This window comes from Cinclus cinclus, chromosome 3, assembly GCF_963662255.1.
Source record: "Cinclus cinclus chromosome 3, bCinCin1.1, whole genome shotgun sequence".
In the NCBI taxonomy this organism is placed as follows: Eukaryota; Metazoa; Chordata; class Aves; order Passeriformes; family Cinclidae; genus Cinclus; species Cinclus cinclus.
Window position 1 is genome coordinate 18,441,604 of NC_085048.1, and position 15,975 is coordinate 18,457,578.

The 15,975-nt window shown below is 37.4% G+C and overlaps 1 protein-coding gene across 4 annotated transcripts in view; it reads left to right on the forward strand.

Moving 5' to 3' along the window:
- The window catches only part of MYT1L (myelin transcription factor 1 like), a 127,373-nt gene extending 111,533 nt beyond the window's left edge, over positions 1-15,840 (forward strand). For 2 of the 4 annotated variants that reach the window (XM_062488513.1, XM_062488514.1), the window contains exons 17-20: positions 6,953-7,044; positions 10,039-10,142; positions 14,639-14,782; positions 15,103-15,243. In XM_062488513.1, coding sequence (XP_062344497.1) covers positions 6,953-7,044; positions 10,039-10,142; positions 14,639-14,782; positions 15,103-15,243 — 481 coding nt within the window. Of the gene's footprint in view, positions 1-6,952; positions 7,045-10,038; positions 10,149-14,638; positions 14,783-15,102; positions 15,244-15,816 lie in introns of those variants that run through there. The other 2 variants (XM_062488515.1, XM_062488516.1) reach the window with 2 other exon arrangements.
- Positions 15,841-15,975: the final 135 nt, after the last annotated feature.

The following is a 15,975-nucleotide window of genomic DNA, read 5'->3' on the forward strand; positions in this document are numbered from 1 at the left end:
AGAAGCCAGCCCCCAGCTCCTGGGGCACTCAGTTGTGACCCATTAAGTGCATGGCTTAGTGCAGGGGCCACCTGTAAGTCATGTAATATGCTGCAGTGGGTACTAGCCAAAGAATAAATGAGAGATTTTTGAACAGTTGTTGCACATTGGGCAAGAGCCAAACCTCTTTTCGTCTTCAGGGATGATACAGGTCAAAGCTCATTAACATGTGAGAAGCCCACCCACAAAGCCTCTTTGCTGACTAAGCAGTTTCAGTTAACTAAATATGATGAAAATTTGCCAAGGGACTACTGTGCCCAACTGAAGGGCAACTTTGGCAATGCTCTTACAATTCCTGCATCTCAAGATTCATTAATCCTTTTCCTGGTGTATATTTATGCCCCAGGGGGATTCCTTTCAAATTGAGTCTGCTCTCTGAGCCTGTTCTCTCAGCTTTGCCATGTTAACAATTCTGCATAATTCCTATTTTTGTTTTTCTTACCTGATGCCTGCTTTGTTCTTTTGTTATGAGGGATAGGCATAATTAAGCTATAACACTATCCTACCTTTTAAATCTCCAGTAAAAAAAACCCAAATGCCTTCTCTTCTTCTGGGTGGCCATTCAGTCTCTCTTGATGTCCATTTGGTACCTGACTCACCAGATTTTACTTCTAATTAAACCCTCCCCCTGCTAAAATAAGAACCTAATTCTTTCCAGAAAGTTGTTCTGAAACAATGATCAGATATTATTAAAATAAATTTGAAAAACTTGCATTTTGTTTTAATCATAGTGGCTATATATTTTTTAATGGCAATTTGGGTAGTGGATTGAATTTTCTTACTTCTGAAGCAAACAGAATAAAATCTCAACTACTTTCCTCAGCACCTTTGGAAAATAACTTTAATTAGGAGCTGTCACTTTCCAAATTACATCAAGCTTTTAGTAATTTTAGCTTAGATTTCCCTCCTGATTCAAAACTGAAGTTTTTCACAGCAAGCATTCAGGTGTGAGTTGTGTAAATGCACCCCAAAAAAAACCAAACCAAAACAAAAAACCCACAAAAACCCCAACCAACCAAAAAACCAAAAAGCTTTAGCCTGGAAACAAGACCTATAAAGAGCCACATGAATAAAAATCTTTTTTTTCTCATGAAGAATTCTGAAAGTGAGCTGAACAGATGATTTTTTTTTTTTTTTCTGACACTCAACACCACACAAAGGCAGCTGGGGTTGTGTGGGGAGAAGAGATTCCTCTGTGAGTCACAGCAATCTCCATGAAGATAAAGCTACCTTGTTTGCAGAACCTCTCTCCTGGATTCCCTTTGCTTCACATCTCAGTAAGAACCTGGGGAAAAGCCAATCACCCTTGAGTGTAAACAAAAATGTGTGCTGGTTTAGGGAGGGTTCCTTTTATCTCTGCTCGATTTGTGCATAGAGTATTTCATCCTTTAAGGTGTGTAGCAGAATTTGCTCATGGGAATACGGAAGTCACTAAAGCTGATACCCTTCAACATAGAAAAAAAAAAAATAGTGGTTCATGGGTTTAATATTAAACCAAGGAGTGGGCTACTTTGATCACTGGGTTTGATCACTTAACCTGAACTTCAAACATGAGCAAATAGTTGAAGAGCTTAGTCATAAAAGTAAGGTTTCAGCCATTAACAAAATAAGATAGTCATTCTCACTGTGATCCGTATTTCCCTGAATTTCAAAAGGATTTACATCTGGGGCTTGTTTTGAATATATCATTAGTTAAAAGAACTCCCATGAAAGTGACTTATTCTTTCCTCTAGTCTACAGACAATGCTATTTTTAATAAACAGAAGTGTTTCATTTATTTCTTGAAAAATCACTCTGGTATTGGTTCTATAAACTCTTGCAGGGTTTATAAAGTTTGTCCTCAGGATGCTTTTGGGCTACTCCAGGTTGAGGGTCTGGTTTCTTTACACCGTGTTATTTCTTTCTTTGTAAACTTCAACACTTGACATACCAAATATAAAAGTTGTGGTTTATTTGACCTTTATCTCGTCCTTTCCCAAATACCTACTTCTCTGTTTGGAAAATGTTTTCTTCACTTGACAAACCAAGTGCAAATCCTCCAGCTTCAGGAGGGACTAAATTGCATCTGTCTACTGAGGAAAAAAATATATTTTACACACAGCTGGAACCCAGATAACTAAAATCAGTCACCCAGACAATTGCTCTGCTTGATCAATGATCCTCCACTCTGGTGGTGGCCTCTGTTGTTTGCATCCCTGAAGACAGTGCAGTTACATTCTTGAAACAGTTCAGGATTTTAGCCCACATTTATTTATTTTTAAACTGAATTTTTTGGTAAATGTGCACTGAACACTACGTAAAAACACCTTTAAAACTTTTTCCCCCACTAATTTTCATTTTATTTTTGAACATATTCCACCTTGTCTCCAAATCCACTGGAATATATGGCAAGGCACTGGTTGCAGTAAGATAACCACAGTACTAATCCAGAAAGAAAATTCATTCTTCACCTTAGGTTCAACTCTAATAGATACAATCACCATAGTCTTTATAGTCTTTTTTAAGTTATGGCAGAGGGTGGTTTCTAGGATGATGTGCCAGACAACACTTTTCTTTCTCTAACTAGAGGTTAAGCACAACAGCAGAAATTCATCAAGACACAATACACATTGCATCCAAACAAATTAAGGTGCTGATTTGGTTGTTGATACAGCAGAGACTCACAGCTCTTGGGGAATCAAAAACTCAGCGGGAGTCAGGAGTTGGTTGCTGGTGCTTCTCACAGCCCCACCAAAATGTTGTGGCTTCAGGCCCTGTGGCATCCAGAATCTGACAGAGATAATTCATGGTTTAGTACATTTATACTGAATTTATTACAGCAGTAGCCCAGCAATATTTTTAGAAAGCCTAAATAACTTTTATTACGGAAAGAATACTCAACTGCGTTTATAAGTTCTTATGATTTCTTGTATGAGAATAATAGCAGGAGCAAGTGAGATAACTGTGATTAATTTTGCTAATTCCTTGCTGGAATGAATAAGCTGCAGAACTATATAAAAGTCAGTGTAAAGTTTGAAAAGCTATTACAAATATCAAGTGTACAGTCTTCAAACTTAATAATAGAATATCCTGAGTTGGAAGGGACCACAAGGATCGTTGAAGTCCAAACCCAAGAACCACACCAGGTGCCTGAGAGTATTGTCCAAACATTTCTTGAACTCCGTAAGACTGTGACCACTTCCCTGGGGAGCATGTTCCAGTGCCCAGCCATCTTCTGGGTGAACAACCTTTTCCTAACCCCCAGCCTTAACCTCCCCTTATACAGCTTCATAGCATACTTAATGTGAGGATAATACTATCCTTAATAAAACTACTACCTAGATATTTCTCATAGTCTTTTTTCATTTTTGAGATATTTAAAGCATGTATTGCATAGTTCTTGAAACACTGAAAAAGCTTTCACTTGTATTCTTTTGTTTACCAGTCACGGGAAAAAAATAAAACTATATCTACTCCTGTCTCCTTCTGCCCTTCTGTCTCCTTCTAACCCCCAGTCTTCTAGAAATCTCAAGCAACTCTTAGTTTCACTGGGATGTCAATTCAAGCTTTTTGGTTAACTTTACACCTCTGTAGGGTTCAGCCTTTGTACAAAAGCCCACTTTTGGTGCAACACTGACTTGACCTTGTTTTTCATTCTTCCCATATGTCCTGAGTTCTTTTGGCTGTTCTCAATTCAAAGAGTGGTTGCCTTCTGTAGAAGTAAACATAGTCAATAAGATCAAATAGAAGAGGTAGAATATCCTTTCAGAATAGAAGCTTATTCTAAAATTCCTAATTTACTTTTAATTACTTAAAACAGTTTTAGGTAACTTAATTAAGAACAGAACAAAGCAAAAGGGGTGCACATTGCTATCAATGACTAACTAATTTCTGAAGAATTATACAAGTTAAACTGTAGTAAAAGTCAATACTCTTAATTTAGGTTACTAACTTGGTATCTGCTTCACTGAAACTGAAAGTGCCTGGCTTAGGAAAGTGAGCTCATCTGCTTACAATACAATATACAATTTATGAAGAGACAGATTCGCCAGAAAAGATCTGCAGAGGAAGGCAATGGCATGATCTGGCTTTGGCTTCTTCCTCTGGGATGGGCAGGATACTTTTGGGAGTTTTGAATGCTTTCTTAAATTGCATAAAGCCACTGGAAAATTTAGGACTATCTGTTAATTCATAGCCTCTTCTAAGGACAGACATGGAACAAGCTAAAGGTAGTCATAGAGGTGCTTGATGCGCAAGTTAAAGCCGTGCATGTAAGGACTGGGGAAGCAAAAAGAGGAAGCTTGTATAATTAGGTATGCAGATGCAATGCAAAAAAAAAATATTTTGGTCCAAGCCCTCCTCTGTCTGTACATATTGTATTAGATTGCTAGTGGGTTAGAACAAAATTAATCTGGCTACAGAATGTGTAGGCTTTCTACATCCTCACTAGTATGCCCAAAAAATAGGCAGCCCTTTGTCTTTCCCCTCATTAATTCATGATTCATCTGGATGCCTCCAGAAAAGGTAGATAATCTGTGCAGAAGACTCTCCAGCAGTTCCAGCAGCAAGGATGGACCACAGCACCCAGATCTTTGTGGTTCAGTATAGGCAGAAGGCATCTGGTACCACGGTGCCTGAACTGCAGCCAAGCTATAGGTGCTCCATACGTGCCTACCCCAGCAATACATCTCTCTCCAGTGGTGATGGGCCATGGACAGTTGCTGTGTAATAACTGGAATGCAACCACCCTACTCTGTGGAATAGCAAAGCTTAGTATTGCACATATGGAACCTTGTACCTGGGGTCTCAGTGTGAGAGTGCACCTTGGAGCACCCTGGGTACACCAGTGCAGAGGTAACCTTCCAGACTAGCTGAGAAGATATCAACAGGTTTAGGTAGTCCTGAAAACTTGCTGCATACAATCATGGCCTGGGAATAAGATTGGGTTCTTGGCACCAAAATTTGGATTTAGGCACACTGAATCACACAGTAGATATCTAATATTTCTGAAAAATTTTGATTTGTTTGATTATTTTTCTCTGCTCTCAGGTGTGCTGTTCTAGCATCCAGGTTTCCTGTTGGTCTGGTTGAATGCTGTACCTATAGGCTGTTTGAGACCTGGTTTTATTTTGACGGGTTGTCATCAGTCAAGACTTCTAGAGAGGAAAAGGCTACAGAACAAGATGAGAGTAAACTAATGCAGTTGTTATAATGCCCTATGATGCTAACTTCTGAAAAAGAGTGAGGGCAAAATATGACAAAATTCATTAAATCAACTGAAAGGTTACAAAAATGAAGTCAGTTAAATGATGCAGAAACTTTGCACATACTGTTATCCCATTTTTGATCTGTGCCAACAATTTTTTCCGTGTGCCAACATTGTTTTCCCAAAATGCCAAATATCTCCTCCTTAATGATTTTCAAGGCTCCCTTTGACACTTAAAGAGGATAGTTGTTTACAGTCACACACTGAGTCCATAGCAGACCTTGGAGTAGTAATTTGTCATCCTACCAATTAGGTTACAGCCAAAAGCTACTAGGTCATGCCATTTCTTGAGACTCCTAGTATTATTTTAGTATACATCCTCTTAGTCACAAAGCTGTATAAAATGTTGAACACAGATTCTTTTTTAATTTTTTAATATATTTTTTTTCTAAGAGCAATAATTTTTTGTATGACTGCACTTCGTAATAGTAGCCCAGGCTTTTCAGAGAAACATTTTTAATAATCAAACACTATACCTCAATTAGAGGACTTTATTTAGAAGGAAGTTGCATCTTTACTTAAAGAAATGCTTTTAATCAAAGACACCACTTTCCTCCATATTGCAGAATGATTATTTGTGTATTAGATTTGAATCTGATTTGCACAATTAAAAATTGTAAAAAAGTCTTCCTTTAGACATGGAGATGAAATATAAATGTGCCTGTATGCAATGAAAAGTATATAACATTACTCAGTTTGCATGGCTATGCAAACTGAAATGTTAGGGCAGCAGGAAATTGTTCAGCAAGTTTCCAAATTACCTTCACTACAGCTAAATGTTCCTCAGAATAATAGTTTTCCATCATTAAATTAGATTGAATATGTATTTTCTCTTATCTTCAGCTGTGCAACTACATAAAAGATGTAATTTTGGAAAAAGGGGGTTGTTCGGTGCACCATTATTTGTTAAATACTGACCACTGTACGATCTGTATTTTAATTTTTACAATAAAGCCTGCTAAGACTGCATTTGCTATCAAACTGTTTCGTACAATGTAATTAAGAAGCTTAATATTTTTGCAATGTGAGAGAGAAGAGATAACTGAATGTGCATCCATAAATGTAACAAATATGCATTATAAGACATATATATCCCCCATTAAAACAAGGTCATTTTTATTGGAATTACTTTCCTTGGGCTCCAATACATAGTTACTGCCATTTTAAGAAATAATTTAGAAAAGGGCAATATAGCCAGCTCAATTGGTGATACTCACAAAGAAAAGCAGTTTATAGGAGCTAGTCATTTGGATGTGAGAGGTAGCTCATGTCCTCTTCTCTCAGCATTCAGTTCCATGTTTGAACATTTGAATCAAAAAAGGGTGGAAGTTCAGAGCAGGGATATTCATGGGATATGTAAATTCAAGTGGGAGTATTTGCACAATTATCTGTTTTTAAAATGAAACATTTTATTAAAAGTATTTTGTCTTAAGAAAATTGAACTGTATATCTGACTTTTATATTAGCTGATTGTGCAAAAAGTATTTGGAAGAAAAACAAAACAATGAAATCACTACTGGTAAGTCCTTTTTTTTTAGATTAGTACACTCTTTCAGTGCTAGGCAGTGAAGATAAATTGTGTCTCTGATACTGGTTTTATTACTGGCTTGGATTACAGATTTCTTTTCAATGACCTGTCAAAATTAACAGGCTCCTTACTGTTCACAGTTTATCAGGATGCCCCAGAGCTACTTCAGCAATGAAGAAAGCAAAGCTGTCTGGAGAACAAATGCTAACAATAAAGCAGCGGGCCAGTAATGGTAAATTTTTAATCATTATGTTCTTAAATAATAATTCTCTGTAAACTAAAGTTACTGTTACTCTATTGCTTTTTTTCCTACATGTATAAATCCACTCTATGTAAATTGTGAATTCACTGTCAGTAGAAGTGAAACCAGGTCTTATTCTCTGGAAACCTGGGCCAGGAGTAGAGAAGTCAGATTGAGTTATGTCTTTATAAATCTAAAACTCTAAAGTATTTAAAAGTAGAATATACCATTATAATTTGCTGGTTCACATTTTATTCATCAAAGGGCAATAGTTAGTCTTACATTGTTGCAGGATTCAGAAGAGAAAAAGGGTTTATTTCCAGAACGTCAACTCCTCCTGGGTTCCCTTGAATTCATTTGGACCTGTAGCTCTATAACCTCTGACAGACAGATATGGCTTTGTGCCATTTCAGCTCCAGTAATCTGCAATTCTTCCTGGGAACCTTGAGTTGCAGGGAAGAGGATGAAAGTATCTTGGATGAAAGTCAGGATAGTACCCTGGTAGTTGAAGTGCAGTAAAAGCAAAATGTAGGTGCTTCCATTCAAGTAATATGATAAAGACTTGTCTGGGAGGTGCCAAGTTCTGAGTTTTCTTGGAAAACTGTGTAGCCACTTAGTCTATGACAGTGCTTGCCTTCTTAACTGTTGGTGTTAGCTGCGTTTAGAGCCACAGAGTGTTTGAATGTAGTGCAGGAGGCACCTCAGCCTGCATGGCCAGCACAGCTGGAGAAAACATGTCTTTGTTCAAGAGCTTGTTTACCAGGAAGTGCAAGATCTGGATGTTATTTTCTATACAACCTGGGTAGTACTGAAAACTATAAGTATCTGTCATGCCCAGGAAGAATGCCTTAAGGAGTAATATGTGGATATTTTGGCTACTTGGACACATGGTCTGCCTGAGCAACCCAGTGGTGTTCTATGATGGGGTGACTACATCAACGGGCAAGGGAAGAGAGAGATGTCACTTACCTGGACTTTTGTGAAGCCATAGCCATGGGGTCCCACGACATCCTTCTTTCCAAATTGGAGAGAGATGGATTTGATGAGTGCAGTGTTAGGTGAATAAAGAATTGGTTGGATTGTCACATCCAGGATAGTGGTCAATGGCTCAGAGTCCCAGTGGACATCAGTGACAAGTGTTATCCCTCAGGGGACCAGAGTTATTTAATATCTGCACTAATGACATAGACAAAGGGATCGGGTGCACCCTCAGCAAGTCTGCAGATGACACCAAGCTGAGTGGTGCAGTGACACACCTGAAGGACAGGATGCCATCCAGAGGGATCTGGACAAGCTGCAGAAGAGGCCCTTGGGAATTTCATGAGGTTTAACAAAACCAAGGGCAGGGTGCTGCACCTGGGTCGGGGCAGCCCCCGGTACCAACACAGGCTGGGGATGAACAGATCCAGAGCAGCCCTGCTGAGAAGGATTTGGGGATGCAGGGGGGGTGAGGGGCTGGACATGACCCAGCCATGTGCCCTTGCAGCCCAGAGAGCCAAACGTGTCCTGGGCTGCATCCAAGGCAGCGTGGGGAGGGGATTCTGCCCCTCTGCTCTGCTCTGGTGGGACCCCACCTGCAGTGCTGCATCCAGCTCTGGGGTCCACAGCACAGGAAGGACTTGGAGCTGTTGGAGCGAGTCCAGAGGAGGCCACCAAGATGATCAGAGGGATGGAATACCTCTCATATGAAAAAAGGCTGAGAGAATTGGGATTGCTCAGCCTGGAAAAGAGATGGCTTAGAGGTGACCCAATTGAAGCCTTCCAGTACCTGAAGGGATCCTACAAAGATGGAGAGGGACTTTTTACACGGGCACATAGTGACAGGACAAGGAAGAATGGCTTCAAACTGCAAGAGAGTAAGTTTAAGTAGATATTAGGAAAATACTCTTTGCTGTGAGAGTGATGAGACACTGAATAGGTTGTCCAGAGAAGCTATCGATGCCCCTTCCCTGGAAATGTTTCAGGTCAGGCTGAATGGGGCTCTGAGAAACCTGGTCTAGTGGAAGGTGTCCCAGCCTATGGCAGAGGGGTTGAAATTAGGTAACCTTTAAGGTTCCTTCCAACCCAAGCTAATCTATGATTCTATGACATCTTTCCTATCAGAGTGAGGCACTGTCAGGAAAGGTGTGAAAGATTCACACCAGCAGAAGAATGAGAGTGGGAACACCAGTTTCTCTGGCTTTATATGTTCACACTTGGACTTGAAAAAAACAGATCTATCTGTCTCTTCCTGGAATTATTTTATGCTTTTATTCATATTCAAATTATTTTTGCTTTGTTATATTAAATATAAGGATAAAAAAATTAAACTATTACAGTTTATTGCTGTCTGAATTCTTAGGAATGCAGATACCTTTAAAGTTCTGTGGTTTTTAGTATTTATGTCACAAAATGTGAGAAAGCACTTCCATTTTGCAAATTATATATTGTTATTTAATAACACCCTTCTGAACTCTTCTTGAACAATTCTGAGCCTTCATCAAGCATTAAAAACAACTGCAGAATCACAATATATCCCAGTACATCAACAAAATTAATCTTTGTTGAGAAAAAAATGTCTGAATTAGTTACAGGTTCTCTTGATAATGCTGTAATATAAAGAGATTACCATATTAAGATGTTTTACCTTCCTTCAGAAGATCTGTAAGTGTACATACTCTTTAAATAAATTATATATGACAGTGGAGTGAAATTTGTTGCTGCAGGTGTATTTCTTACAATATAAAATTAAATGAGTGTATATAAAGTTAAAGGTCCTTTTGATCCTCCAGGCATTTTCAACACTTTCACTTGAGAATTACTGCAATTTTAAAAGGAAAAGTAATGGAAAATGCTTCTTTTAAACTGTAGAATAAAAGTTTGAAGGATGCTTCCTTTTTCTTTTTTGCTTGAAATAAATTGATTTTCAAATATGGAAATAATTAATTCACTGAGCTATGATTTAAACCTTAATTATTTTAACACCCCTTTTTTTATGTCACATAGGTATAGAAAATGATGAAGAAATTAAACAGTTAGATGAAGAAATCAAAGAACTAAATGAATCCAACTCCCAGATGGAAGCTGATATGATTAAACTCAGAACTCAGGTAACAGTTTTATGAAGCCCTAAATTCAAGCTGCTTTTTCTACATGACTGATTAAAAAAATATAGGAAATACATTGTTGTCTTTCATGTTTCTTATATATTAAGATATCTATGCATAATTTGCCATTTATAAAATCTGAAGACAATGTTCATTATGCAATTTTCACATCAGTTGCCAAACGTAAAAAAAACCCCAAAACTAAACCAAAAACAAACAAAAACCCCCCAAAATTTAAAAACAAACCCATAAAACAAAGAAAACCTCAGCAAAATACAGCCTTTAAAATAATGGCAAAACATGACCTGTCATGGTCAGCTTGGTATTTCAACTTGATAAGGCTATGCCTTTCCAATAACAGTTAAAATACTGTGTGACAGCATGATCATTAACATAAGTTACAAGGTGAAGGAGCCCAGCTGAACAGCATGGCTTTTGCCATGTCTTACCGAGGAAATTCAGAGGGAGAAGTGAGTAAGAGTTTCACTTCATTGTGTGATACGCTAAATGCAGCCCTTGGCAGCAGTAGTTGTTCCAGAGAACCAGCTTAATCCTTTTTTCATTCCACATAAATTTGTTGGGGGGAAAAAGAAAACATAACATTAGACTATTAACTAAAATCCCATTACTCAGCAGTCCTAAAACTGGATGGAAAAAGCAAAATAAGAAAATCAATTAAATTCCCCTAGAGTTTTTCAAGTTCAGCATAGATTCTGGTTCTTGTCTCTTCACATGATTTGAGCATGGACTCCTACAGTGAAATTCATGACAGTCACCATTTGTCAGTCTTTAGTCCCATGATCATAGTCACCCAAATTATCTCAATGGAAACAGTAAACCCTTCCTTGTTACTTCTTTTTCTGCTGCTTTTGGAGATGGACACCATGTCCATTCTCCTTCTCCTCTTGTGTAGTCATAAATACAAGGTAGGATCTACTTCTTCAACTTGGATTTTGTTTGATTTCTAAACCTTAGTCAGATTGGTACTGAAACCTCTCTTCTACTTTATGCCTGCATTCAGAGTTCTGCTGTCATTATTTAGCCTTCGTGGGATTTGATTTGTGGTTTACGCAGTTTCCTGATGTGACCAAATATAGCTGCAGGGTAATGAGGACAAAATCTGGAAGAACATAAAACAAGAAGAATAATTAATGGCAGGAAAATTATATATATTTGCTCTTGAGAAATTTGGTCATAAATTTTGAACCTGGCAGCTTCCAGTTGCCTTATGTTTTCTTCTGCTTAATACACTGTAGATGCTATTCACATACAGACTGATTTAGCTGAGTTTTTAAAAATTGTGAATCAGTTTGGCTGTTACATGTACATTAGGTCAGTGCTCCAGTTGTCAGTAATTTACTGTACTTTTAATTTTATATTTAGCCAGATGAATTGAAAAATAAAGCCATGATAACACTATTACAGACAAAAATATATATTGAGTTTCAGATTTATCTAGGAATTTCATACCAAGCTTTGATCTGAGTACAGAAGCCCTATTTTAGTGGTCACAGTTCCAGCTTTCATCCTTCAGACTAGTGCCATTGCATATTCTTAGAAATCTTAGATTAGGTACTTTTTGGGACTACTGAATGTTCTTGGTAAAAGAAAGCTCAGCTGTTGATTTTACCATTAAGTTAAAAGGATGTTTTTCACACTTCATGCAGCGGGTTTAGAAAAAAGGGTAGATTGAAATTATTAATGGGATTTTAAAAAGAGCTACAAGAGACCATGAAAACATTATCTTGTCCTCCAGTCATCTTTACTTCCTAAAATCTTCCTAAGCTAAACCTGGCAGAGGTGCTTGTCTAAGTTGTTCTTTCCTTTCCATACTAGAAATTCTACAATCTGTGGGTTATCTTGTCTAATACTTCTCTGTTCTTACCCAGCTAGCTACTAAGCCCTTGCAGAGAATCCCAGCTGAGTTAAACTTCACAAAAAATTCAGAGGCCTTAATTTTTGAATTCATACACTCTCCTGAAGGCAAGCAATTTACATTTACAACACATAGAGAGTTACATCATAGTGATTATCAAACTATTAAGGGGATCAAAGTCAACAGTCCCCTTTATTTGCAAAAGTAAAATAATATTTGACATAACAAAATGTTTGCTGGTAAACTTTTAGGAAATCCTTGTGCAACTCAGAATTCAGTAAGAGTTGACAGATGGGAAATATGCAATGGGAGAATAGTGGAAGTCATGTGAACACCAAAATCTGTTTGATACAGATTTTCAATCCATATGATTGTAAGTGCCAGTGAAAGTTTTTCATATGACAGAACAGGAAATTCTTCCATGTAGAATTTTTCTATTTAATAAAGTGAAAAGTCAAGCCTTTTTATTAGTTGGAGCAGTTGTAAGACTCTCCTTTACTCAGCTGCCTTTTTACTTAAGACTTTGGAGAAAGTATTTTTAACCTAAGATCTTCTAGTTAGTTTGTTCAAATTTAACCTGCAAATGTGAGAGGAGCAGAAACACAAAGGGGAAAGGGGAAGAACAAATCTGCAAATAATTTTGTGTTTCATACAAGCAACAGATTATGCTATTTTCAGAACACATACAAGTAAACATTTCTTAGTTTTAGGGTAAAACATGGGGAAGGAAATTTCAGCCTTTAAGTGAACGAATGCAATAATCAAATTTAAAACAGATGAACTTACAGATGAATACTAAGTCAAGTGGTGAGACATGCTGATCATTTGCCACTGTATTTGCAAATACTCAGCATCTCATGAAAAAAAGCAAACAGATGATTCAAGTTGCAATGCTCAGCTATATAGAAAATCTGTATAATTTCAGCTCCTGCTGAAATTAGTGTGTGGTGGCTGCAGTATGCCATATTGAACTGAGTCTTCATTGGCACCAGACTCCTCATTCTGGTCTGTAATATAAAAAAAATTAGGATAGATATTGGAGTATGATTTGACTCTATGAAGAAGCACCTATGAAAGATGTTTTGTGTTTGGATCCAGCATTTCCCTCCAATAGAAACAAGCTGAAAGCAAAATAAAGAGAGGAGGATCAGGTGTCCAGGTTTAAATATGAAGAAAGTATTTTCCTTACTAATACATTTTGTGGAAATAACTCAGAATCAATTAACTGTGTCAAAACCAAGTCCCTACAGTACTGGCAACTTGGACTAATTGTGATGTGCACCTGTAGTCAAAGCAGGAGATACTCAGAGACTGTTTATGTAGACACATCACTTTTCAAAGTTACTTCTATCAACTGATGGGCTGCATTTCCATAAGCAGACCGAAAGTTTAGGTCCAAAATAAAACATGATACCTCTAACTAAAAGTTTCCCAACATTTACTCACCCATGGTCAAGTTAATATGTGCTTAAGAACCTATACTTCTGCCCATTACTGCTGCACAAACCTCTGACCTTCCCATCAGCAATTGTATCAATTCTTCCCATAGCTCACTCTCTAGGCCAGTGTAGAAATGGATAAATCTCATTTTGAGAATTCAAAACCTTGTGTTATTTGGCATTTTTTCCACTTCACCAGCTTCTTTTTTCTTGTCAATGCATGTTTTAACCTACAGACACACACAGAGCACACTGTACCCTCTGTAATAGATGTAAACAGTTATCACCCCATGTGGAAAGTAAGGACAGGGCTACAGAGGAAAGTACAGACAGATGTGAGTGGGCTCTGCTTGTGCTTTTGATGAGCTGGACATAAGCCAGTGCTCATCTGAAATCCTTATAACTCCATGAGCACAATGCTCTCCACAAGCTCAGGGAAGTTTTCTCTCAGCAATGCTTTTGGGAAGTTTTTTCTCAGCGATGCTTTTAGCTCAAGCAGGGCACCATGCAAGGTCAGAGCTAACGTGTTTGGTCACCTGGAAACACAGGCAGACCACAGTCTCACTTGTTTTCACCTGTACACGAAGCAATGCCACAGGGCTATGTGCAAATATTCTTCAGTTTCTTCAGTTTTACGAGTCATTGTAGGCATTGGAAAACTCAGAATTTTTACATACATTGCAGTAACATGTAGTTCAGCTTTCAAAAGCAGCCCTGTGAGTTTGCACAGAATCAGAGCTAAACACTGGCAGCAAGGAGCTGTATATGCCTAATTAACAAGATATATGTGTACCTGAAAATATAAGAAAAGCATGAGTTACTGCAGAATGCCCCTAAGATTGGCTTCTAGGAGTTTAACTGCATGGGTGAACCTGCAGAACTAAGGTCCTTAATGCCTTTCAACTGTACAAGAAAAGCTCTAAAGGAGTGGAATAAAATCCCAGTTTATTCACTCACTATTGCCAGCATTGAAAAGACAAGCTGTTAAAGTTATACAACATACAGTGGGAATAAGAAAGCCTTAGTGACGATAAGAGCTGCAGACTCAAGCAAAACCTTTTTAAACATGAATGAATAGACCTTTTCTCCTTTCCCTGGTATTTCTGTTCTCTCTCACTTCAAAGAGTGCATGCTTTGTACCAGTTTGCCTTATATTACATTGTACACAAATTTGTCCATTTTAGATTACCACAATGGAGAGCAACCTGAAGACGATAGAAGAGGAGAACAAAGTAATTGAACAGCAAAATGAGTCTCTTCTTCATGAATTGGCCAATTTAAGCCAGTCTTTAATTCATAGTCTAGCTAATATCCAGCTGCCACATATGGTAAGTGATTGAGAGCACAAGTTAAGGAATTTGGCGATCTTCAGTTCACCTCATACAATAGATACCTTTTTTTATGTTTATGTTTCATCAACCAGTTGGATATTTGTGGTAACAGCACTGAAACCATAGAGATACATTTAACTGCTAACAGACATGGAGGGCCTGTTCCAGTGTATCCTGTAAAATTAAGTAAGAGCTAAATAGGCTTTTTTAATATTATAAAAATGGTGGCAGTATGCCTTGCTAATATGTTGTGCTTAAATGAATATACGATTAAGAAAATAAAAGTTGTATATGAACTACTATTTAATATCTCGTAGGAACCAATCAATGAACAAAATTTTGATGCTTACGTGACCACTTTGACGGACATGTATACAAATCAAGATCGTTATCAGAGTCCAGAAAATAAAGCCCTACTGGAAAATATAAAGCAGGCTGTGAGAGGAATTCAGGTCTGAACAGCTGCTATAGTGATGAAAATCTTGCTTAAAAAAAGGATGCCTCTTGTTTTTTGCTGCTGTAGTTTACCAGAAAGTGTTATATATTTATTTCTGTTTGAAACAGTGTTATGCTTACAAGACTTCATAATGATTTTATGTCTTGCTTTAAAGATAGTAACTGCAGAATAGTTTTTTGAATACATTCACATTTTGTACGTTTTCATATAAGCTGACATAGTGTGATATGCCATGTAATGTTTATAGCTGCTAATGTATGCACATTTTTGGGGTATATATATTTCTGAAGAGGTAAGCTGATCAAAATAAATAGAGTGTAAATTCTTTTTAATGCTTTAGTGATTAAATGTTTTAGTATTTTGAACTGAAATGGACAAAAAAAACAGCTTTGAATGACAATGTTGCGGTCTGCAGCCACTTTTTAAACACTATCATTTTGCCTCATGTTGGAGGATTTTATGGGATTTAAGAAATACATTTTGTGTGCATATTGTTTCATAGCAAGAATTGGTTGCAAAAATGCTTTATTTTTGAACAATGCTTGAAAATATTATGTGACTTTTGGTTTTGAAGGATGGTGTGTGGTGGGGGCAATAAAATGAGGTTTTTTGAATTCCAAGAAAATGGCATGGATTAGATGTAAGTTACAAAATGGGTAATTTATTGTAAGACAACATCAAGCCATGGAAACTTGACAGAAGATTCAAAGCAGCTTAAACAGCACTTTTTAAT